General features: G+C 33.9%; 1 protein-coding gene across 3 annotated transcripts in view; it reads right to left on the reverse strand.

Annotated features, from left to right (window-relative positions):
- Positions 1-27,634, reverse strand: part of LOC137645867 (uncharacterized) — a 115,748-nt gene that overhangs the window by 13,940 nt on the left and 74,174 nt on the right. The window contains exon 1 of one of the 3 annotated variants that reach the window (XM_068378863.1): positions 27,067-27,274. The exons of the other annotated variants lie outside the window; for them this stretch is intronic. Coding sequence (XP_068234964.1) covers positions 27,067-27,139 — 73 coding nt within the window. The 5' untranslated portion in view covers positions 27,140-27,274. Of the gene's footprint in view, positions 1-27,066; positions 27,275-27,634 lie in introns of those variants that run through there. 3 annotated transcript variants of the gene reach the window in all.

The raw sequence follows: 27,634 nt of genomic DNA on the forward strand, positions 1-27,634 counted from the left end.
CCTTTCCTCACTGGGCGATTTTCCCTGTTGGGGCCCCTGGGCTTATAGCATTCTGCTTTTCCAACTAGGGTTGTAGCTTAGCAGTTAATAATAATAATAATAATAATAATAATAATAATAATAATAATAATAATAATAACTTGATGAGACGCGTAGCTAACACAGGGCACATATACTGATTGCTCAATGTGAATTATTTCATCCTGACAGAAAAAAACAGCAAAGCATCGAGTTACAATCATACGGATAGGTTTATTGAAACACTTATCCTTAGGACACAGAGAAGGTAAGAGGTCATTGTGAATTTAAACGCTTGGTGAATACTTTTGAAGTCTTGTGAGATTATGACCGAACCTTCAACATATAAAGACGTAGTTTCACATATTGATTTACGTTCTTGAGATTTTTCCAAAGTACGAAAAGACTTGCTGAAGTGATGACAAAGCATCCTGTAAGGATAGCTAGGCTGAGGGTATCTGGGAATAGAGGGGGGGAGTGAATTCTACATTTTAGAGTTGAATTTGATGGATTCTGGAAATACAGGAGGAATTGAATTCCACATTTTAGAGTTGAATTTGATGTATTCTGGAAATACAGGAGGGAGTGAATTCCAAATTCAAGAGTTGAATTTGGGGAATTCTGGGAATACAGGAGAAAGTGAATTCCACATTCTGGAGTTGAATTTGGGGGATTCTGGAAATAACGGGGATGAATTCCACATTTTAGAGTTGAATTTGAGGGATTTTGAAATTCCATATATTTGAGTTGAATTTGAGGGATTCTGGAAATAGAGGAAGGAGGGAATTTTAAAATTGAATGGTAAGAAGGAGTAATATAAACATTGACACTCGAATAAGGGGTTTAGCCAGAATATAAGAGGGAGGGTCATACAATCGAGAATTTATAATTTACAAGATGTAAAAAAGAACGGAAAGGGTAAGTTAAGTAGCACGAGGAGAAGAATATTGATTGTGAAATATATAAATAGATCTATACAGGAAATATTTTTTCACTTTTTGTTACATTAAGTAGATTACTAGACTCTTTTAATCAACATCAAAAGATATGAAAAGCTTCATTGTTCTTTGAAAATTAAAATAATCTGTATTCTCATGAAATATAAAATTAACATTATTATTCCTTTGAAATGAAACCGACTACATGAAGCTTCCCTCCAGGTCTGCCAATTGTTGAAGGAAGCATTCAAATAAAAAAAAATCTACAAATGGGAAAGGGATTTTCGAAGAAAAAATAGCTATGCTTTACGGCAGAGAGATTTACACACATGCACGCGCGCATACACCCACACCCACTCACTCACTCACTCACTCACACACACACACACACACACACACACACACACACATATATATATATATATATATATATATATATACACATAAGAGTAAAGATTGGACTTTTAGCCCACTTATCTTTAAGGAGTATTTGTGGCTTATTTGAATAAAATGAAAATCATGAGGTCTAGTGATAAAATTATCACTAGAAATTATGAATGGAGAAGTATACATACAGTATACATATACACAAAACCACACACACACACACACACACACACACACACACACACACATATATATATATATACACTATGAACACATTTTAAGAAACCTTGTTCTAGTAATTTCCAAAACTTCCTGAAGAAATTATGATTTGAATCATTAAATCGCTAAACATTTCAAAAAAAAAAAAAAAAAATAGAAGACATATCAAGAGAAATTAACGGCTCTATCCTTTTTTCTTATCAAGAATTGGATGCAAAAGATGGAAGGAATATTTCTTGGACCCTCATCGAGTTCTGTGAGGACAAAACCTCAGTAAAGGGCCCTCGACAATTCTGCTTCATTGGCAGTTTTAACCGAGTTGTCTCACAGCGACAGCCAGTTTTAAGCCAGAGGATTTCTAAGAAGTTAGGGACAGAAAACATCTAAAAAAAATCATTTGATCTTAACCTACCAATCTTTTTTTTTCATATTCTGAAAGAAGGGTATCATTAACGTCTTTATCTTAATCTTATGATCTTAACTTGTTTTATACGCTCTGTGCTAACTTCTCTTAAGGAAAACAAAAGACTGCACAGAGTTAATATAATTTCTTACTTGAACGGACAGAGGGAACTCGGATGGTTTCTCAACACAATCTTTACGTGGAGGATGCCTAATAGGCAAAATGATCCATCCATACATACTCACACACACACACACACACACACACACACACACACACACACACACACACACACACACATATATATATATATATATATATATATATATATATATATATAACCTGATCGTGAAGTTTGGTCATCTCAGGGGCTGGTTTTTGTACGTCCTGGTCATCTCTAACTGTTTAGATCCGAAATTAGATTATTTATGACATAGTAAATTAAAAACAAAAATAATCCATCACTTTTTACACCTATGAAACATGACAACATCACCTTGAGTAATTCTTAAGAGGAAGAACGAGGGATGGATAACCAGGAGAATTTTGCCTCTCGAGTGTGACGTGTACAAACTACTGAATACGTAATTTCGTGTAAGAGTGACAAGTTCATTGATGGTGTGCAAAGCTATCATATACTTACTCTATCACCATCATTTCAAATGAACATACGAACAAGTCGAAAGGACGGGGACTTGCCTAACTTGCTTTACGCAACAATGTTCCCACGAGGAAAAAAGAAACAAACGACAATAAGAAAGAGATAAAATTTGTACAAAAGTAAAAGCGATGTGTAGCCAATATATCCATCATTTTCCAGGTGTAACAATCATAGTCTAAGTGTATTAAACAATACCAGTATAGTTACTGAGGACTGACACTAACCCCTACATGGATATACGAAATGAAGGTACAGTGATAAGTCCGAGCTACCCTAAGATCGGGGACTGCCGTCTCGACTATTTCTTATATTACCATAATTTTACGACGGTATTGGGAGTAATATAGAATACCACAATACAGGACTAACTGAAACATCGAGTTTGAAGTCAGTGAACAAATACGACTGTAATCAATTGGAAGCGTAAATAGAGATAATCAACCCACGTGGAATTGTATTTTGATTCAATATTGAGTATTTTTTTTTTTTTTGAGCTTCACTTTACCCACTGCTATCAACACCACTTCGTTTTAATGATGTTTGTATTGATCTTACATGACAACTGGCAATACGGGGGAGGAAAAAAAGAGAGAAAAAAAGGGTTTTATCTTTTCCCGAGGCGAGACTTCGACCTGATGGATGGGCAGGAAATTAAAATACACGTTTAGCAGGATTAACCAATTCACCAACTTGAAAAGGAAAAATTGAAATAAATGGAGGTATATACTTATAATTAATGGAGCTCTACTCGTGGTTATAATTTTTTTAAGAAGAAAAAGGGGAAGAAAAACACAGAAGGAGTTTATTATCTGCAAAAATACAGTTTATACATTAATGTATATATTTTTTTTATTTGCAACACCCTTGAGAATTCATCATCCTTACAGAAACGTTTAGCTCGGATGTAGATCGTATGTAATACTGTCAATCTTTTGACAAAGATATATCAGTTTTTTTTTCTACTCTCAAAATTGTATGCTATCGAATATTTTAAAACCTTTAAGATGAGTAGCCTATAAAGTAAGTTTTATGTAAAACAAGTGAGTGTCAAAGTATGGCAAAAAATAAATGCAAAATAGTTTTATCAACACACACACACGCACACACACACACACACACATATATATATATATATATATATATATATATATATATATATATATATATATATATACATACATACATATATACTGTATATATATATATACATATATACATATATACATATATACTGTATATATATATATATATATATATATATATATATATATATATATACTGAGAGAGAGAGAGAGAGAGAGAGAGAGAGAGAGAGAGAGAGAGAGAGAGAGAGAGAGAGAGAGAGAGAGAGAGGAACATGTAGAACAAAGCTTCATTCTGTTTTCTCAGATCCTAAAAGATCTACTAGACCGTCAACACACGAGTAACTAGAATTTTTTTTCTTTTTTTTCCCATTCGTATGAAATCTTACCTCTAGAACTACAATGGCAATAAAACTCTGTTGTACATTGTATTACCCATTCAGAATATTCTGTGAAGTGATATACAAACATATTATGCAAGTTATAACTTCCCCTTACACCAACTGATGATTGCCACAAGTCTTTCTCATTCAAAACAATTCTCCTGTTTCTTTCATTTTCTTCCTTTACCTCTTACGAGCACTAAAAATAAATCTATTTTCACTTTCGGGTACCAGCATGCTTTTTTAGGAACAACATACAAGCCACAATCTTTAAATTAAAGGTTGCACACTTTTTTGTTCAAAAATGTGAAAACGGCAAGTCTCGCTAATAATACTCACAAGAACTACTACAATAAGCATTTTCTGTTATACTATTTTATAGCCTACTTGCAATTTTGCCCTTTTTTTGTGATTTCCTATCTAGCATCCCACATTTGCTGGAGAATAATCCGAGATTCTAATTCTCGAGAAACAGGTTTAATAAGGTATTGAAACGGGCATCATAGTCCTCCATTAATACTTTAAAGTCGATCATTGGAACTTTCAGCAGACCTGCCAAATGTCTGTCCAGTTTACTTTTCTTATTTTGTGTCCCGCAACCTCAGAAGAAATATTAATGATTAGACACTTAATAACTTCGAAGACTCTCGTATGAATAGATTTAAATCAAAATGAGACGCAAAACACTAAAACGGTGAGAGAGAGGATTATTTTAAAGAAAAACCAGTGGAAGGATCTAATAAAGGACACTGCATAGCCTAGGTTGACAAAATTTATATCTAAATACCTAAAAGCTTGTTATTAATGTTAATAACACTAAGAGGTTGACGAAAAAGTTTGTTGGATTTTAATAAAAAATGGAAATGCTCATTTTGGAATTACTAGGAGGATAATTTTTCAATCTTGCAAAATCCACGCTGCCGATCAACAAATTAAAAATAATTGATTGGTTGTTAGCTTTGAGTCAAAGTGCCTACGTGGTAGGATTTTCTTTATGTATGAAAAACTAGGGGAAAATGAAGTAAAAATCGAATGTAAAGCATTTTTCTTATTTGGCAATTTGTAAATTTTTCCACATACAAAAGAAGGGAAATAAGTTTGATTAAAATGCTCGTATGAAATATACTTTTACACGTTTCTAAAATCCTATGAAATTATTTACTTTTCAATAAGATCTTAGATAATTTAGGTGTTCTTTTTTTACTTGTGGATGAGTTGTGTAATGAGTTGTGTAATTTGCTATAAGTTCAATACTCTATAACATTTTAGAATAAGAAAAGATACTTCCTCTGAAAGTGAGTATCAAGTAATGTGCCCCTTCTGCAGAACAGTATAAATGAAGGTTGCAATAATTACTGGTCAATCTGCATCCTTCTAGTGTTCTTTAATAACCCCCAAAAGGTTTATTATATAAAAAGAAATACTTACATTAGCAGACCAATTGGCAGGAACCTAATCTAGGAAATAGCTAAAACCTTCAACCCAACTCTTTTCTTTAGATCTAGTCATACAGCTTTCTAGTCCAGATAAAAGACATTGCCTTGTAGAGGTACTAAGTGATAGTATAGCTTGCAGTAACCTTAGTATTCTGATGTAAATAAAAATGCATCATAGTGAGAATCGAAAACCAACGGAACGAGAGTAAGTTTGGGTGCACACGGGATGTTCCAGCTAACCTCTTCAGTCCCCTTTGTTCTGGAGAATCTTCGGTAGCCACTGTTATCCGTGAGGCATTCAACACACTCTAATAAACAAACTTCTAAATTACGGTCTTAGGACCTTCAATGTAAACGTACGTCTTTTATCTATTATTTTGTTTGTTGTTGGGGAAGTACATCTGTTCCCTTCCATGTGTCTAGTTTCTAGTGGTGTTGTTCAAGAATCTGTTCCTTTTCTTTCACCTTTCACTTTTGTTCCATGTTTTTACAAGGCGGTTCGTAAAAAAAAATATTGGCTCAACATATACCATTCAACAGATATTCTACATTGTTCTAGTTATTACCAATATTATCGTCATTAACCGTGTTGTGGCGGCCGATGTGGTAACGTCCCTGACTGGTGATCGCTAGTCTGGGATTCGAGTCCCGCTCGAGCTCGTTAGTTCCTTTGATCACTGCAACCTCACCATCCTGGTGAGTTGAGGATGGGGTTGTTGGGGGGAGCCTATAGGTCTATCTGCTGAATCATCAGCAGCCATTGCCTGGCCCTCCTTGGTCATAGCTTAGGTAGAGAGGGTGCTTGGGTGTTGATCATAAGTATATATGGTCAGTCTCTAAGGTAATGTCAGTGTCCCTTGCCTCTGTCATTCATGAGCGGCCTTTAAACCTTTAAACACATACCTGTATGCGTAGCGGGCAAGCAACATAGTCAATCAACTTGTTTAAATAGCACCCGTGATATAGTCTATAAACGTAACAAAATATATAGGGGGGGAAAAAAATCACAACAGTAGGTATAGGTCAGAAAAGTAATGGTAATAATGCAAGGGGCTTTATTACAGTCTTTAGATTTTAAGGAATCAGCAGTTTTTTTTTATTTTAATATACTGAGGATACGTGTGCCTTTATACGGTGGTGGTGAGGGAGGTTGGGCTCTATTGCATCAAATGACATTACGAAGAGGAGAAATAACGGATTCGGCCTTTTTGATCTCTTTGAAACAGATCACTTTTGCCAGCAAGCCAATTAATGCGTAGCGCTTAAGCGTGGGCAGTATTAAAATGACACTGATTATATACCAGATATATATTAATACATATACCACATAATGGTGCATGTAATTTGTAACGAGATTTTAAATTGACTAAATGCAGATTAATAAAGAATGATCCTATTAGCCATTTTGCGCTGATTATCAGCGATTACTTATCCATAATTAGACCAACGTTATCATACATTTAAATGATTATTATACAAGATTTAATATACGTGATTTCAATGATAAAAAAAATCCTTTGAGCCTAATCTTCTTATTATAATTAACAAATGCTGGGATCAATCGCTTTGCTCCAAAACTCTACTTAATACTCCAGAGGAAATGAAATGTGAATTGATGTATGTGAAAAACCAATTGGGAAATATCAAATAAAAATGAAGACATCTATTGAAAGAAGGATGTTCCTGTAACCAAAGAACAGAATGTAACTTGTATATATAAACGACTTATTACATTATATTGAATTTACATTTCTAGATTCTATTAAGCGAAAATATATTGAAATCATACATTGGAGTAGTATTATAGAGTAAACAAAGTTTTAGAATGATAAATAACCCCAACAAATAAGTATTAGTAAATAAACAGGAACACATGAAACCTAATAGTGATATATCTAATAATTATTTTCTTCTCTCTCTCTTCATTTTTTTCTAAAGCTAGAATATATGTGTAAGCAAGTGAATTCTTCATAATATCGCAACGCACAGAACAACATTTAACTATTACAACTTCAGGAGGAGGTAAGCCATGCTGACGTCATCCTATTTTCCATTATTTAGGAAAATTCTACCAGAACTAATGTCAAGAATTACCAACATGACTGCTCTGGCATCACTTATTTTCCAACTACTATTTTCAAGTAAAAAAAAAAAAAGGCACCTTAGTCATTATATCACTTGCCAGTGCCGATTGCATTCCAAGCTTACCTTAGAAAGAGGTAACGATAAAGGAGTGAGTTCATGCTGGAAAAGTGGCGTGACAAACCTGACCTATATTTGGCTAGCTTTTTGAGCAAAACTGTCAATAAACACTTCTATAATCTTAAGTAACGAAATCAAAGGTCCTTTACAAATACGAGAAGTAAAATGTGTATTCCGTTGTCTGATCGCAAATGGGAATAATTGAAATTATTATTATTATTATTATTATTATTATTATTATTATTATTATTATTATTATCATTATTATTATTATAATTATTATTATTATTATTATTATTATTATTATTATTACTTGGTAAGCTAGAACCCTAGTTGGAAAAGCAGAATGCTGTAAGCCTGAGGGCCCCAACAGGGAAAATAGCAAAGTGAGTAAAGGAAATAAGGACACCACAAGAAAAGTGATTAACAATTAATATAGAATATTCTAATAACAGTAACAATATTAAAATAAATACTTCAAATATAAACTATAAAAACATTAAAAGACAAAACGAAGAGAAATAAGATAGAATAGTGTGCCCGAGTGTACCCTCAAGCAAGAGAAGTCGAAAAACGAGGAACTCGCTGCGAATTACTATATCTAACACTAGTTATTTCATTCTATCCTACCTTACTTGAATTTTGCCACATTCTGTATAACGTCTGGGAGATTATTTTCACCGAGTAACACTTCTTTACTGTTATCAAGATATAGTCAACATATTTTAAAAATTTTCTAGGGTTAGCTATCATATCCAAAATAATTTCCTAGGAGTCTGATGTATGTGCAAATGGGTCACAGAAAGTCTAATATACCTAAAACACGTGAGGGAGGGAGTGAGATGTTTTGACTTGATTTATCTGTAAAATAATGGTTGATCACATATCAATAGATATCAAATGGATAAGAAATAAAAAAAAAATACTTGATTTTTTAAACAAAGTGCATTCGAATATTCTACCATGGAAATTTGATCATGAAAATAATGAGCATTTAACGGAAGAAAATAAATCGAAGAAAAATATTAGAATAATTCCTATGGATAACATTATCCTTTGGAGTTTGATAAAAGATTGAAAAAAGCAAATCAGATTGATTAGGTCAAGTAAAATTTGGAAATCAAATCTCCTGAAATTACATATAAGAATCAGGCTATATATCAGTTTAGTGAGATCGGTGTTACTGTATAGTGTATGGATATGAGTCGTGGTATATGACAATGAAACAATATCCCACAGATTTTGTAGATTTGAGAACAAAGCTCTCAGAAGAATAATGGGAGTTAAATGGCAGGACAGGATTAGAAATGAAACTATAAGAGAGATTACTCGAGTGCCATATGTGGATTGGATCATGATGAGGGGTGGATGGAGATGGTTTGAGTATGCTCTTCACAGTCCCCAAGAGAGATTAGTTCACCTAACTTTCAACTGGGCTTCATAAGACGCTAGAAGAGTTGGAAGTCCCATGCCTACAAGGCTGAGGACTTTGAAGCGCGAAGTAGACGATGAATAGAGAAGTATTGATTTATAAGCTCAAGATAGAGACGATTGGCGAAATCTAATCGAGACCCTTTGCGTCAATAGGCGTAGGAGATGATGATGATGATGATGATGATGATGATGATGATGATGAGCATTATCCTATTTCAATATTCCAAGCTGTGCATTTGGTTGCTCATGGGCGATGATAAGTAATTTTATTGCGAAAACAAAGCTAAATTTCACTAAAGTTTATACTGGAGCTTTAGGTTTCCAAGTTTCCCATTCACCTCCCTCTAGGGAGGAAGGTAAACAAAGAATAGAGATGGCTTGACAAAGTACTTATATACTCTTTTCTCCTTTAAATTGCTAAGGAATTGAAAACACAGGGTCAGAAGTTCCTGGTTTCCTGGTTCCTAACTGCTCACACCGCAAAATAAGTTTGTGGAAATATCACCTAATAGATAGGCGCAAAGCTTCTAAGCTTATACTTATTAATGTAATTCAACTTTTTTCTTTCCTTTGCTTGCTGGCTGATGGAAAATACATTCGCTCACGCTTCTGCTTCCTTTCAAGCCCTTACTGTGTCCCAGTAACGCTTCAACAGGAATCCCAATGTTCAAATGTTTAAAGGCTACTCATGAATGGCAGAGACAAGGCACAGTGACATTGCTCTATCGAGTAGGACAATGCCCTAGAGACTGACCATCTATATATAGATATGATCAGCGGCAAAGCCCCCTCTCCATCCAAGCTAGGACCAAAGAGGGCCAGGTAATGGCTGCTGATGACTCAGCAGATAGACCTATAGGCTCCCCCCCCCCCCATTCGCAGCTCACAAGGATGGTGAGGTTACACCAAAAAAACAAACTAACGAGTTTGAGCGGGACTCGTACCCCAGTCCGGTTTCACCAGTCAGAGACGTTACAACATCGGCCACCACAACCATTTGTGTTATAAGTTTTAATAATTGTTATGGGAAGATTATGTTTCAGAATCACTGCTGTGTTTCACACTGATCGAAAGCGAAAATAGTACATTGATCTCTAAGAATTACAAAGCTAGCTGGCCATGACGAATACTGCTATATGTAAGGATATACAGTAATGTGAGCCTGTTTATGAGCGACGGCACACCTCATGATTAGTAGAGAAACATATTATAAGCAACTTAGTCTTTGGATGTCAACAATGCATCTTATGGTCAGTGCCGTACTTACTCTCTGTTTACCAGACATATGATTCTTTTCGCCTCTTTCAATAAAAGCTACATCGTTATACCGTATTTAATAAAAAAAAAAATCAATCAACCTATTCTGATTGACAACTCCCAGGCTTTAACCAATCAAGTGTCGGATATATAAAAAGAAATATTTCCATTAGACCAAACTTTCAGAATATCTGAAATTCATTGATAAATTCACAATATATCATCGGAAAGATTGTAGTTACTTCATTTGCGTATATCTAGAAGCGACTTCTGAACCGGGTAATCAAATGCCCTTTAACTTCCTATGTTTCCTATACATCTACATAGATAACTACACAAAAAATTACTTATTTAATATTTAGAATGAATATGTGGGCTACGTGGAAAAAATACGTGGCTGCGTGGACAACAAAAATAAATACGTGGTTACGTGGGCAACAAAAATAAATATATGGCTATGTGGACAACAAAAATAAATACGTGGCTACGTGGGCAACAAAAATAAATAAATGGCTACGTAGTCAACAAAAATAAATAAATGGCTATGTGGACAACAAAAATAAATACGTGGCTACGTGGACAACAAAAATAAATACGTGACTACGTGGATAACAAAAATATATACGTGGTAACGTGAACAATAAAAATGAATAACGGGTAGTTGCTGAAATATGAGAGCTCCTTTTTCTAGATCATAAGAGTGACTGAATGGTTAAGTGAAAGATTCACAGTACGAATTTTTAGTGACCTGAATATTTTAGTCCCGCAATTTCTACAAAGCTTCAATTACTTTTTACTCTTCACAGCCAGTTGAGTTTTTTTTCTCTCTCTCTTCCATCCGAACTACCGAATATAAATGACTTAAAGGGGCTCAACGGATGTGGGCGTCTCATTCACATTTATTTCAGATCAGTAGGCGATAAATATCTCTAAACATTTGTATTCTGTTGGACTCCATTTACAAGTAAATGTTTTATACTATTTTTTTCCCGGAGAATTCACGCTCTTTTTTATCACTATTATTACTAGCTATGTTACAACCCTGGTTGGAAAAGCAAGATGCTATAAGCACTAGGGCTCCAATAGGGAAAATAGCCCAGTGAGGAAAGGAAACAAGGATGTAAACAAACTCCAAGAGAAGTAATGAACAAAGTAAAATATTTTAAGAACAGTAATAACATCAGAAGACCGTATGAAATAAGGTAACCCCAGGGATTGCAAAATTGCATCCTTGTTTTATAAGAAAAAAAAAAAGTCAAGCAATAATGAATCTTGCTATCACGCCTTTTTCATTAGGTGGTGATGGGACATAAAAAAAGAAGAAAAAGTAAACATTGTTTTACCTGCGCAGAGAGACAATTAGTTTTTTTTTTCGTGGAGTTTGTTTTGTTATGTACTTTCGTAGGCGCTGAAAATCAAAAGAAAACATTATAATTCCATACAGATAATGACGTCTCCCACCCAGAGGAAGAAAATGTATATTGGCGACATTAATCGGACTTTCACTATCTCGGATGGTTAAAAGGAATACAATGCATGCACGGTTGGGATATTAATAGGCCTATGCACTTAAATTAATCTCTTTAAAGATAAAAATTGTTCCCGGGACCACTTTAAAGGGTCTTCTCTTGCACATGGTTAACATAGAGGCTTAAAGCCTCTACAGTAGAGTCTAGAGTAATCATAACTATTTATTTTAAGATGCATAGAGTCCTATAGCATTTTTGTAATATTCTGATACACAGCTGATTTTCAACTTCCCCAATACAATACAAAAAACAGCGACTGGTAAAATAGGAATAATTTTTTTCATACATATATAATCTGTAATTCCAAAATGGTAAAAACCCACAACACCAAAAACAGTGATTCCGACCTGGAATTTGAATTCCAAAGACCGAAGATACACTCTATTTTCCTTCCGTGACTTGCTTATATTTAGCTACTCATTATTTATTTACTTATGCAATTTTTTTTCCTATTAATATTGTTGCCAGTTATTTATTTCTTGATTTCTTTCTTTTCTTTCATCACTTTCAAATAATGTTCTAAACTGTTTTTTCAAGTCGTACCTGTAATTAAAAGAAACAACATTGACAAAACACCACCACCACCATAATAATAATAATAATGATAATAATAACAATAATAATAATAATAATAATAATACAATTATCAGATTCGTTGCATGATGCAGAGCAAAGCAAGTTTTCTTCGAGTGTAAAGTGTAATGCTAATTGCTTAACATGGTTTGTTGACATCACAAGAATTTTACTAATGACATTTATTCTTCCACTTCAAATGTTTACAAAATTATTTATCCAATATGGTTCTCATTTATTTTTTTAATTTTTTACGGATCTTTATAAGGTTTACGGTTTTGTTTTCATAATTATTCTAAAGCTGAAAATTTAATTCTTCGAACTTCTCTCACGACAGTAAAGGCTCTCAACCGAAATTTGATGATGAAACTCGTGGAAAATCGAATATTGTAATCACTCTCAAACTGAGAATTTCATTAATCAGAAATTCCTAATAAAGATAAATATTCTTGGAATGCCACTTTAATATTCTTCCAAAAGAACGAATTGTAAAGTATTGGACGGAGATCGATTCTAATCTAAAGTTGAAGACAATGAGATCCACTATAGACAATTACCTAGCCACCACCATCCCAGTGATTCCAATCCGTGTATTTGTTTTATGCGTCATCTTCAAAGATTTCGAAGCGTTATTCAAAAGGCTTTTGAATATCTTCAATTACAAGGCTTCCCGATTCCACGCATCACCTACAGGATAAACTCATCCTCGAATCGTGAGGTAATTACCTCATATGAGGAGTGATCGAACTCCAGTCTCGTCTATAAGCCTCTTCTATAGACAGGACATACTGACGATTTCTTTAAGCGTCGGGTTCCAAATTACTTGAAATTCATGGCAGTCCTATGGCGTTTTTAATGAAGGTAAGGAAGAAAGCGTCGATGACTCAGTTATTGTAACGATGGTATGACACTAAACCAATCAATCAATTTGTTAGAGACGAATAGCGAAGATTATTGAAGTAAGAAATATTAAAATCATGAAAACTAATGAAATGTCAAGTGCTAGACAAGTAAATAGTTTAGCCCCATGAAGGGATTGGATGCCTTAAAGTTAAACAGGCGATACAATTTAATTTTCACTGATCAACAAACCAAAGTACGCCGAGGACCTGTTAAATTACTGAGAGAGAGAGAGAGAGAGAGAGAGAGAGAGAGAGAGAGAGAGAGAGAGAGACTTATCAAACAAAACCCCGGTGTCGTACAATGATATAGTTAAGTACTTGTTCGAGGAAACCTGTTTGGATTTGCAAAATTATTATATCCCAGTGAAGTGATTACCGATAATTCTAGACTTCTTCGAATGTCTGAAAACTAATTGACGGATCCATCCTTTAGCATGAAGCTTTGGATACAAAATGAACTAGCTTCATGAACAGCAATGGTTCCGTACCTTGATTGGTGACCGACTGCGAAAAATGTGATGAGAATTTCAACAGTGGGAACTCAAATTACTTTGCTCATTTACAAAGAGCAGGTTTTAAGCCTCTCGTGACCTTTAGCCCAAATCAAACGTAAACGCAAAATACAATGGGGTAAAACACTCGTAAATAAAACTGGATGACAGCCAGCAATCCGCTTTGGTAACAATTACGGGCTATGAAGTAGCGGCGAGAAAAAGAAAATATATGAATTAAAGGGAAAGGACGAATAAAATAAACTTACACATAAAAGAACATTTAGACATTCAGGTCTCCTGGATGGAAAAATTGGCGGGAGGGGGGAAGGGGGTGGTTCTTGTTGGTTGACCGTCTGAGTTACTTATAAGAAACCTTACGTGTCATAATCATGAAGGTAATGGGTCGAAAACACTACAGTACTGTGAAACACCAGATATCACATTCCTATAGTCACTATGGTGGCCCATCAACAATACTCTTTGCAATCTATTACTTAAAAACTAAATAATGATGCTAAGGAGAGACCCACCTAATCCAATATATATATATATATATATATATATATATATATATATATATATATATATATATATATATACATATATATATATATATATATATATATATATATATATATATATATATATATTTGCGTGGGTGCACACGCTTGTATGTAGGCCTATATGAATATGTGAGCTTGATACTTAATTCAAGTTATAAAATCAATATACAGCGTATCCTGACATGTCAATTTCATTGAAGAAGCTAATGGACATAACAGTATGAAAATTCGTCCTAACGCTTTATGCCAATTATCTACCGAAATCGAAAGTTATGCTACACATTATTATTATTATTATTATCATTACTTGATAAGCTACAGCCTTAGTTGGAAAAGCAGGATGCTATAAGCCCAGGGGCCCCAATAGGAAAATAGCCCAGTATGGAAAGGAAACAAGAGAAAATGAAATATTTTAAGAAGAGTAACAACATTATAATGAATATTTCCTATATAAACTATAAAAAAAAAACTTTAAAAACAAGAGGAAGAGAAAGAAGATAGAATAGTGTACCCTCAAGCAAGATAAAGGGTGGAATAACTACTATCAAATAAGTCATATCGCACATCAACTGAGAATATAAAAGCGATTTCTAAACCTTCTGGGTAAATGCAGTCAATGTTGTACAGAGAATATATTACTTAACTCGTCCCCAGCCAGGATGAACGAGGATATTTGTAAATACGACCATGACACAGTCTATACTTAATTTTTCTTAATGAGGCTCTTTTGCAATGACTCGCAACGGGGCTCTTTTAGCTCGGGAAAGTTTCCTGCTATCTGATTAGTTAGAATTTTTTTGTCCAACCAATCAACGATCAGGAAACTCTTCCGAGGGAAAAGGTCACCCCTCAGAGTCGGTGCAAATCTGCCTCACTAAAAAGAATTGACTATAGTGCAAACCAAGCGTTACAGAAACTTGCAACAAACCTTAGGCGTGAGTTAAAACGAGGCCGTAAAGTCATTAGTATCAGTAAAATAACGCCAATAACTGAATTATTCTGAACTATGGAGAGATTACACCCCTCTTAATTTCCAGAGCTCTGTAACTAATCCTTCAAAAAGAGGGAAATTTTACGCTTATTAACCTCTTTTTATCATCTACTAATCCTCATAATTGGAATATCTATTCCCAGAAATAATGGTGTGACTGATAGCCTTTGTGATCTAAAGCAATGGACTTGGAGTTTTATTGAAAGCCTTCCTTTGTGAGTGAGGTACTTTTTCTGACAATTCTTAAGCCGTGACCCCATTTTCCCACAAAAATTAATCACCTCAATGGATATCTTCTCCAAGATACACCAAAGCCCGATGTTTAGTCTTTAAAAACTGATAATAAGACAACGGAAAAATAGACAGGCAGAGAACTTATAGTAACAATAATGTTTTACGGTCCAGGAAAAGACACATTTCTTTCCTATGATATTTTCGAACAAAAGAAAATCTTGGTCTTAATTCCACTGGAATTAAGGTATCAGATCAGCGTAGAGGACCATGCTTTCACAAGCAATTCAGTTCGCCGGAATGAAGATGCAGTAATGTCTCTTCCTTAGAATGAAGATGCAGTTTGTTTCTTCCACTGGAGTGAAGATGCACTAATGTCTCTTCCACTGGAATGAAGATGCAGTAATGTCTCTTCCACTGGAATGAAGATGCACTAATGTCTCCTCCACTGGAATGAAGATGCAGTAATGTCTCCTCCACTGGAATGAAGATGCAGTAATGTCTCTTCCACTGGAATGAAGATGCAGTAATGTCTCCTCCACTGGAATGAAGATGCAGTAATGTCTCCTCCACTGGAATGAAGATGCAGTAATGTCTCCTCCACTGGAATGAAGATGCAGTAATGTCTCTTCCACTGGAATGAAGATGCAGTAATGTCTCTTCCACTGGAATGAAGATGCAGTAATGTCTCTTCGACTGGAATGAAGATGCAGTAATGTCTCTTCGACTGGAATGAAGATGCAATTTGTTTTTTCCACTGGAATGAACACGCCAATATCTCTTTCACTGGGATAAAGGCGGAAATAACTGCATGCCACTGGAATGAAGGCATATCATATAAATATCACCCTTCCATTAGAAAGAAGAGAATAATATATCTCTTCGACCGGAATGAAAAGACAGTAATATATTCATTCCATTCTAATTTGGATGATACACAGGTGTATCGTTTCACGGTTAGGAGCAATAATATTATTACCATGAACTACGATTTTTGGAAACCAAAACATTAAGTTAAGAGTATCAACAACACTTCGAATTGTTTTCCTTTTACTTGAATTCGTCTTCTTGACGAGTTAAGCTCCTTAACAAAAGATCAAGCACAAAAGTTCATCATGAAAGTGCATCACTGTCTTCAGTCGTATCACGTTAACAGGTATCTATCTCACACAGATTCGCGTTTGTTATTTAAACACGAAGAGAGAGCACGACTAAGCTTTCACAAATGGGAATTATTTCGACTAAGCCTTAGACTCTAAGGTATCTATCTTTATTTTACCTATCTGTTTGTTGTTCCTTCTCACCACATTGTCCTACTAATTCTCATGCCATATTTTAAAGGTCTTTCAAAAGTTCAAAATTGCAGCAAATGTTTTTATGTTGAAAAGGCTTAAATAAGTCTCCTTTTATAGATTATATGTAAAAGATCTGTTTCCATGCTGTAACTGTTCTTAAAAAATTCTACTTTAATTGTTCATTACTTATATAGTTTGTTTATTTCCTTATTTCATTTTCTCGCTGGGATAGTTTTCCCTGTTGGAGCCCTTGGGCTTGAGGCTCTTGCTTTTCCAGCTTGAGTTGTAGCTTAACTGCTTATAATAATAATAATAATAATAATAATAATAATAATAATAATAATAATAATAATAATAGTGTTTGAAGCTCAAACAACAATTTCAGTGATACAATTAATCCAGACAAACGGGAGAGAAAAAAAAAGTTACACAGTGGGAGTATTTCGCTACAAAGATCTCAAGATAACACCATCCAGAAATAGCCTTTAACTTGAAAATCTGATGTCTCACAGATTCTGCAACAGCACTAGATTCCGATAGAAGAAAATAGCTTTATTGTTGCCGTATAAATCAGCCGACTATGGCTCCAATATAACAATGGTCCGTTTCTACCGAGTGGGGTATAAACGGCGAGAATGGAATTGACATAATGGAATCCCGCACGATGGATAAACTTCTCATTCTGTGTGGTAGTAAAAGTTCACTCTCCAAACTCTGATGCGGTAGATCTTTCAATAGATCTGCTTATTTCTAGGATTGTGAGACATCAGTAATCGATTTATTTCTGAAAAAGGTCTGTTTTATTTCTCTTCCTCTTGTTTTGTTGAAGTTTTTTTATAGTTTATATAGGGATATTTATTTTAGTGTTGTTAACTCTTCTTAAATTATTTTATTTTTCCTTGTTTCCTTTCCTCACTGGACTATTTTCCCTGTTGGAGCCCTTGAGCTTATAGCATCTTGCTTTTCCAACAAGGGTTGTAGGTTAGCTAATAATAATAATAATAATAATAATAAAGACAAGATGGTCCTCCCATTCATATTCACACTTCGGCCAGTGTATCGTGGATGAACTTCTTGTGCATAAAACTTCCTGCTGTATGTGATAAACTTTACAGAAGTGAAGATATTTTTTTCCTTTAAGTAATGTCCTTTTTCGCCTACTCCATTGTTACTTGTATTGAATAAAATTGTAATAAAAATAGTTCGTAGTAAAATAATAAAAACTTTTGGTTTACACTAGAGGTTTACAGCAAATGCAAAGCAAGTCGACTGAAATTATGACGTAATCGTGGTAAAACCAAAATAGAAATTATTATCATTACTAAAATTATTAATATTATTATTACTATTATAATTACTAGAATTACTATCATTATTAAAAGATCCGTTCTCTAGTTCCAACTGAAATGATAATAACCTATTCAAAACAACAAAGTTTTTAATTCCTTCCATAATTCCCAATGTACTTATGTTAAAATATCTATACCTTGTGAAAAAAACAAGCGATAACAGTGCTCTATTATTATTATCATTATTATTATTATTATTATTATTATTATTATTATATGCTTGAGCTCCAACAGGGAAAGCAACCCGATGCGGAAAAGATATAGAGAAAAACGAATAAACTAAATAGGAAAAGTAATAGAAAATACTGTAGAATATCTAAGGATCAGTAACAACTCTACAATGCAACAGTCATAATGCAAACCATGAAACGACACTTAAGTCAACATGTTCAACAGAGAAGTATTTATAGCAAGTTTGAACTTCTGAAGTTAGCGGCATGGTGCATAAGGCAACATGTTACAGAAGTTAACAAGAGCAACAGGTTACAAAATATAACAAGGGGCAACCGGTTATAAAAGTTAACAAGGGGCAACAGGTTACAAAACATAACAAGGAGCAACAGGTTACAAAAGTTAACCAGGAGCAACAAATTACTAAACTCAACAACGGTCAACAGGTTACCAAAGTTATCCGGGGGCAACAGATTACAACGGTTAGCCAGGGGCAACAGGTTACAAAAGTTATCCAGGGGCAACAGATTACAAAGGTTAGCCAGGGGCAACAGGTTACAAAAGTTATCCAGGGGCAACAGATTACAAAGGTTAGCCAGGGGCAACAGGTTACAAAAGTTATCCAAGGGGAACAGATTACAAAGGTTAACCAGGGGCCACAAATTGCAAAACTCAACAAGGGGCAACAGATTACAAAACTTAACCAGGGGCAACAGGTTACAAAAGTTATCCAGGGGCAACAGGTTACAAAAGTTATCCAGGGGCAACAGGTTACATGGCAAATGAAAGTTGATGGCGATAAAAGTTAGAAGGTAAGAAAGAAACAGCGAAGAATAATGCGAGAAAGAGCAGCAATCTATTGAAAGAGGCACAGGAAGACAACGATGTTATAGCCCAGACTAAGTACAGTGTGTAATGATAAATTTAGGTAATGTGTGAGAATTGCTCAGAATGTCTTATCTGATGATCACTGATGGGGATGGTGCAAAACGATACTTTCTGAATTACTTTTTATGAGACTCGATTACCGACTGAAAAATATGAAAGAATGTAATCTTCCCATTATATTTATTCCCTCCCGTCTGGGCACGATAAAGTTAATTAGTCCATCCGGCCTATGCTTTTGAAATAAATATTATGTCTTCTAATGTGTAAGTTCAAGACTGATTTAACTTGAGAGACATTTGACATCAAGTAATTGCTCCCATGAACAATTACTTGAGGGTACACTCGGGCACACTATCCTATCTATTTCTCTTCCTCTTGTTTTGTTAAAGTTTTTATAGTTTATATAGGAGATATTTATTCTGATGTTGTTACTGTTTTTAAAATACTTTTCCTTGTTTCCTTTCCTCACTGGGCTATTTTCCCTGTTGGAGCCCATGGGCTTATAGCATTCTGCTTTTCCAACTAGGATTGTAGCTTAGCAAATAATAATAATAATAATAATAATAATAATAATAATGAATATTGTGAGAATATCAAAAGAACTATTTACCTAAGTTTTTCTTATTATTCATTTGCTAGGTTTTCACATGTGGGTATTTATTCTATGTGAAAAATTGCTCTGTGAGTAAACGGAGTTTTAAGCTTATTCCAAGTTGATATAAATAGGCCTAATCATAATCTGGAATAAATTCTGACAAATGTGAATCCTTCCATACAATATGAAAATGGTAACATCTAGAGGTGTTGACGCGTGGGGAAAAGTATACTACTGCAGAAAACATTCAATACAGAAAAGACATGGGCTGAATCATTATTCTCATTGATTGGAAGTTCACTGTAAATGATAATAAATCGAAGAATTCGTATAAGTGAAGAAGCAAAAAATAAAAAAAATAAATAAAAATAAAAAAAGTTTCTATTCTAATAAAGGAAATACAATTACATACAAAGAATGTTATTCTACTGAGCTAATTAAAAGAAACAAGATCAACTGTATCAAAAAAAAAAAAAAAAAAAAAAATTATAATAGAAAAAAAATAAAATTGGAATATCAATCAGATTAATATAAAAAAGATTAAGGAAAAAAAATAGAATTTACATTCCACGGAAAGTATTTAACAAACAAAATATAATTTTTCAATACAATGAGAATTCAAACCAACGTTACATACCAGTTCTTTGAAAAAATTATCGTGATTAAAAAATCTAGAATTTCAATCTATTGGAAGGATGAAATCTCTAACTCTAATTTAAGACTTAAAACGTTACTCCAATGCATACGAAGCAAAATCTATTTCTAGATTTTATTGGATCATGGAAGGGAAATCTGATAGGTTCAGGCGTATCTAACAAAAATTAATCGATAAGATTAAGGGAAAAGCAAAGTTTCTCAAATACGACTTTTCTTAAAATTTTTAAAATTCACTCTATTTGGATGCGGGAAATGTTCAGCAAAAAGCTAAAATAAAAACAGTAGGAAATTCGAAATCTGCCTTTGGGTTTTAGTGTTATAAATAACATAATCTCAGAAAAAGGATTGAAAACGTTCTTTCAAAGAAAGTATTGCTTTTCTTTCTATAGTATAAAACCAGATTATATCGAAAACTGAGTGGAATTCGAGTATTTTGACTCTCAACGACATGAAAAAAAAATTCCTTTGATCATAAATCTAATTAATAATTCGTTAAAATTGTTTTAACATCCCTCATTAAATAATCAACCAAAATAGCGCACAAGTCTTCTTGTTATCCAGATTATAATTAAAGATTTCGATTTAAAAAAAAGAAAGGAAAAATAATGTTACCCAATTAGCGACAACGTACCAATGAAATATGGATTATCATCTCCGTTGGTACATAGGAAAGACTTGCCAGTGCTTTAAGTCTTGTGGAAGCGTTCTAAATGTTATATAGACTGTCTGAGCAAAGATCTAGAAGGGGTTTTTAACGTTCTGGAATCGGTGTATATTCTTCCTAAACACTAGCTTACATTCATCTTGTCTTTATCGTTTGCTCGATACTTGAGTAAGAATAATACTGACACACAGACACAAATCATGAGGATGCGGTCCCTGATTCGAAGAGATTCAATCCTGGAGTCATAAAATTTGATCCCGGATACATGCTATTCGATTCCAGATGCATGAATTCCAATCCTGGGGGCATGAGATTCGATCCTAAATTCATTAAATAATATCCTAGATCCTTATATATATATATATATATATATATATATATATATATATATATATATATATATATATATATATATATATACAAGACTAACACAAAAATACATAAACATACATACATATATATATATATATATATATATATATATATATACACACACACATATATATATACATACATATATATATATATATATATATATATATATATATATATATATATATATATGCGAACTATTCCTCAAGAACAGTTAATATCTTTCTGTTTACGAAATATTATATTGCCAATAACCAACTGTAAAATAAAAACAAACAAATATTGTAAAGGTGATGGTACGATATTTCCACTGAGCTAAATAAAAAGATGACTTATCAAAATAAATATTTGTAATAAAATTCAGAGGTAAATTTTCAGGATAAATATTTATATAGCTAAGGCTGTAAAAAGTATAGAATATAAAAGCATACTGTTTTTAAAGGAAAACTGCAAACATTCGAATACATTTCTTTGGAGTCTGAATCCTCGAAGCTTTCTGAACCTAAAACCAAGTAGTGTGAAGTGACCCGTCCATGAAATTATTAAAGTTTTATCGTCAGATTTTCTCTTTTAAGAGGTTAGATGAGAAATGGTTCTTCTCTGCTGTCCTCAGTCTTTTGCGCTTTCTGACACAAAAATGTCCCTCGTTTAAGGAATTAACATAAACGCTGAAGAAGAAGAAGAAGAAGGAAGAAAAAAAGGAGGAGGAGGAGGAGGAGGAGGAGGAGACGAGTGAAGAATAAGAAGAAGAAGAGGAAGGAGGAGGAGGAGAAGGAGACGAGTGAAGAAGAAGAAGAAGAAGAAGAAGGAGGAGGAGAAGGAGGAGGAGGAGGAGGAGACGAGTGAAGAAGAAGAAGAAGGAGGAGGAGGAGGAAAAGAAGAAGAAAAAGAAGAAGAAGACGAAAGATTATCTTTGTTCAAGTTGGCTTTACCACCTCTTCCATTATCTTCATATCTTTGATCATCTTGGATCTTGTGTATTTGCATTTTGATACTAATCCTAACCTGGTATTTTACCTTCTCTTCCTACCCTATTCTATCTATTCTTTAAAACCCCATTTTTAGCCTTCCATAAAGAACGTAACTCCATTACTCCCGTCCGTTTCATCTTCTAAATTTTTTGGAACATAAGGCCCCACGCAGGGTCCTTGGAGGTCATTTGGCTTTAAGATGAAAATGAAGAAACAAAAGTTGAAAGGGACTGACCATCAAGATGGAGAAAAGTAATAGGGAACCGAGGTAATTTAGAAGGCTCAAAAGTGGGTGTAGAAATAGGCCGATAGAAAATTACAAAGACATTTAAGTAATCAGTGCATTGCATTCTTTTGATGAATGGGAAATACTTGCATTTTGGTCTCTCTCTCTCTCTCTCTCTCTCTCTCTCTCTCTCTCTCTCTCTCTCTCTCCTGGCTATCAGTTTCTTTAAACCATATCTATCTCTCAGCCTCCTTAACCCCGAAAGCAGATGCTGTCATGATCTCTTCTTTGGATGGACGATAAATACTTGTATTTTGGTCTCTCTCTCTCTCTCTCTCTCTCTCTCTCTCTCTCTCTCTCTCTCTCTCTCTCTCTCTCTCTCTCTCTCTATCAGTTTCTTTAAGCCTCATCTATCTCCCAGCCTCCTTACCCCCGAAAGCAGATGCTGTCATGATCTCCTCACCCGATGCTAAATCTCTTAAGCGCAAGCAAGGGAGCGTTTTGTGCCGTGAGATATACGGGCTAAGCAGCTCTACAGCCCTTTGCACTTAAAGTACAGACTTGTCGAAGCAACGTGAAAAGAGACGATGACTTCGCTCTAAAACTTCAGCCTATTTTACGATTATAAGTAAACATAAATACATGAATCTCATTCTATTCCTTAACAAAAAAAAAAAAAAAAAAAAAAAAAAAAAAAAAAAAAAAAAAGTTAAACGAAAAGAGTCACAATTGTCTTTATGGCGAATAAACTGTTTTTCCACATCCATTAAACTTTAGCCGCTTATTCAAATTTGCTTCATTTAAATTCAAATTCACAAAGCTGGCCGGTTTTTTTTTCTTCGCTCTACCGTAATGAGAGTTTATTATGTCCAGACACAAGTTTATGACATCGTTATCTTTTTAGCGGTGGCCCTATTTTATTCATTCATTTTTTCAGCTCCAAGCAATAAAAAAATCTTCATATATATATATATATATATATATATATATATATATATATATATATATATATATATATATAGAAATGTATATATATACAGTATATATATACATACATATATATAATATATATATATACTGTATATATATACATTTATATATATATATATATATATATATATATATATATATATATATATATATATATAAATATACACACATGTATATATATACATATATATATATATATATATATATATATATATATATATATATAAATAAATATACTGTATATATATTTGCATGTAGTATAGGCTAATGTGTAGTTGATAAACATCCAATTTGTTTTGACGCCTAGGAAAATGTAAAGACTACGGAATTTTATTCTTTTTTATACTTTTTGTGAAAAGTTTAATCTTATTCACCGTAAATTGAATGCTAGCGACTGTTATCTTGGATTGTCTCAGAGGCTACCAGGTTATAGGAAAAAAATAAGTTTATTGCTAGAATAAAAAGTTGGAACGGAAGACCTCATCTTGAAAACAACAATTTTACTTTAAGGGAAAAATATTCTTAGTGAGTTATTTAAATGAAATCAAATAGCGTGGATTATTCAAGACTATGCCATGAGATTTACTGCGTTAATATATGGCCTCAAAGTGGATAATGAATGAATGAATGATTTGAAGTTCTTTGGCATCCTTCAGCGTGGATAAAAAGAGTGAGTGTAAAATCAAACTTACAACAAACCTCAGCCGTCTGATGCAAGCACCATTGGGTATATTGGGGTCCAAAAGTAAACAGCGTTAGCAAGCAAGCTGGTTGATCCACTGCTATATCAACTAGGAAGATATTTAATCCCCAACAATACTAAACATCCCACAATACTAAAACCTTGTATACTATTTTTCCCTGTTGGAGCCCTTGGGCTTATAGTATCCTGCTTTTCCAACCAGGGTTATAGCTCAGCTTGTAATAATAATAATAATAATAATAATAATAATAATAATACTTCTCTTGTAGTTTATATATTTCCTTGTTTCCTTTCCTCACTGGGCAATGTTTTCCTGTTGGAGCCCTTGGGCTTTTAGCATCCTGGTTGTCCAATTAGGGTTATAGCTTAGCTAATAATAATAATAATAATAATAATAATAATAATAATAATAATAATAATAATATTGAAAAAAATTAAACTTGTGTTGAAAAAAATCAAAGTTTTAAAGCACAAAAAGAAATATGGAAGTTTTCCGAATCGATCAAATCCAAGATGTATATTTTTACCTTTCTGTATATTTGGAAAATCCTAACCTGATTGGTAGTGGATAAAGGAGTCCGTCAACTGCCACTGTTCACGTAGAAGCGGCTTTTTTTGTGCCACAGAAAAAAACAAAAAACAAAAAAAAACATGACAATTGATGGTGCGAAGTTGTAGAGAATCTATAATGAAATTACAATTCATCCTTTTGAATTTTGGACTTTCTGGCTTCCCATATCCTTATTCGCTCAATCTAACGTCTTTTCCATTTGATACTCTAACGGTTTCTCTGTCATATCTTCCCGTTGGTTTCCTCTAACAGCTAATTATCTCTCTTGCTAATTTTTCTATGCTCGAGTTTTATGAACACAATAGAACAGATAAAGTTTGGCACCGCTGAAAACTCTAAAGCAACAATATTTGACAATTGCTTGCTATGGTATATAGCTTTCAGGCCACCGTATAATTAATTCCCAATTGCACCTCAACACGCAAAAGTTAACTTTTTATTTTTTATAAATAACGTGTTGATTGATAGAAAAATATTTTTTTTACTATGAAATTTTGTTTTTTTCCATCAAAATATTTTTTTTACTATGAAATTTAGTTTTTTTCAATCAAAATTTTTAGAATTTTGACATCACCAAATATTTAGTTTAAGCCAGAACTGTTGTACAAGATAATAGTTACCAATCTAATATTCACTTTTTATCTATAATATGGAAAAGTATCCTGCTCAAAATTCCAAAGAACCCACTTAACCCCCTCCACTTTAACTTTCATGTAAATCCTTCCACCACCACTTGTCAGCCCTAAACCACAATAAAGGAAAAATTCACCACATCCAAGAACAGTCGGGAACAATGCGCTCTCTCTATATCATCATTCTGTTGCTTTTGGTCTTAATCATGTAAGATGCCTGTCCCTAAACCCACAACCTGACCGCCCGTCTCCCTTCTTAACCCAAAACTATACGAAATTGACTCTTAATGAAAGAGATCTTAAAGCGTATCTGTCGAAGTTAATAATGTCGATTCACATGTACTTGAAAGGAATTATTTTTTTTACTTCTAGTATAGGTTTTGTGGTCGGAATAATGTCTTTACAAAATTTAAACCCATTTTCTTTATCATAATATTTCCATGATAACTCTAAGTTTATTTTAGTGCTTGCTATTTAAAAATTCCTTATCTAAGGCAAAACGCAAATAATTAAGTACTTGAAACCTTACAAGAGATATAATCGCTATTATGTTGGTCTTTTTTGATAAAATTTACACGTTCGAAGGCAAATGTTATGAGAGTTAAAACTAACTGAAAAAGAAAACCGTCTTATTTGCTGAAGAACTTTGACATCCAGCGAAAGTTAAGTAAATGAAGAAAAAGGGGAAACCCTACAAGTGATATAATTGCCATTATATACTCTCTTCTGATAAAATTTACACGTTCAAAGGCAAATGTTATGAGAGTTAAAACTAACTGAAAAAGAAAACCGTCTTATTTGCTGAAGAACTTTGACATCCAGCGAAAGTTAAGTAAATGAAGAAAAAGGGGAAACCCTACAAGTGATATAATTGCCATTATATACTCTCTTCTGATAAAATTTACACGTTCAAAGGCAAATGTTATGAGAGTTAAAACTAACTGAAAAAGAAAACCGCCTTAATTGCTGAAGAACTCAGACATCCAGCGAATAAGTAGATGAAGAAAAAGGTTAAAACCTACAAGTGATATAATCGCCATTATGTTTGTCTCTTCTGAAAAAAAATTTACACTTTTTAAGGCCAATATTCTGAGAGTTAAAACAAACTCTAAAAAAAAAGCAGCGCCTTACTTGCTGAAGAACTCTGACATCCAGCGAAAGTTAAGTAGATGAAGAAAAAGGGGAAACCCTATGTTTGTCTCTTGTGATAAAATTTACACGTTCGAAGGCCAATGTTTCAAGAGTTTAAACTACCTCAGAAAAAAAAGCAGCGCCTTACTTGCTGAAGAACTCTGACATCCAGCGAAAGTTAAGTAGATGAAGAAAAAGGTTAACCAGTTGGGAGCTTGCATGCCTCGTAAGTCCCCCACCACTCAGTTCACAGCTTCTTCTGCCCTACGACAGCTCCTGGTTCAAAAAAATATAAACTGGCGCACGTCAAAGGTGTCGTAAACCTGAGAGCCGTTTAATCGTCACTGGTTTCGTATGGAGTCCGAAGGAGGAATGTGGGGCTGGAAGAGAGATGGAGTCTTTTAAGGGGCAGGCTCCGCCTCCAATAGGTGCCCCTCGATACTCCCTCCCCTAGTCGCTCTTGCGCGTGCTCGGGAATGAACTGGAATATCTTTGCCTGTTCCTATTCCTCTTTCTCTCTCTCTCTCTCTCCATCTATCTGTCACTCCTACACCTACACACTGGTGCAATAAATGGCATGACGTACTGAACACCCAACGTTCTCGATATACTCATTTGCAAGACTCCTAGAGGTCTTTCGCAACGTTTCGATAACTGTATTGTACAATTCCTTAATTAATGTAAGCCAATGTATTATCAACATGATCAAGGAAATT

Source organism: Palaemon carinicauda, chromosome 8, assembly GCF_036898095.1.
Source record: "Palaemon carinicauda isolate YSFRI2023 chromosome 8, ASM3689809v2, whole genome shotgun sequence".
NCBI classification, from domain to species: Eukaryota; Metazoa; Arthropoda; class Malacostraca; order Decapoda; family Palaemonidae; genus Palaemon; species Palaemon carinicauda.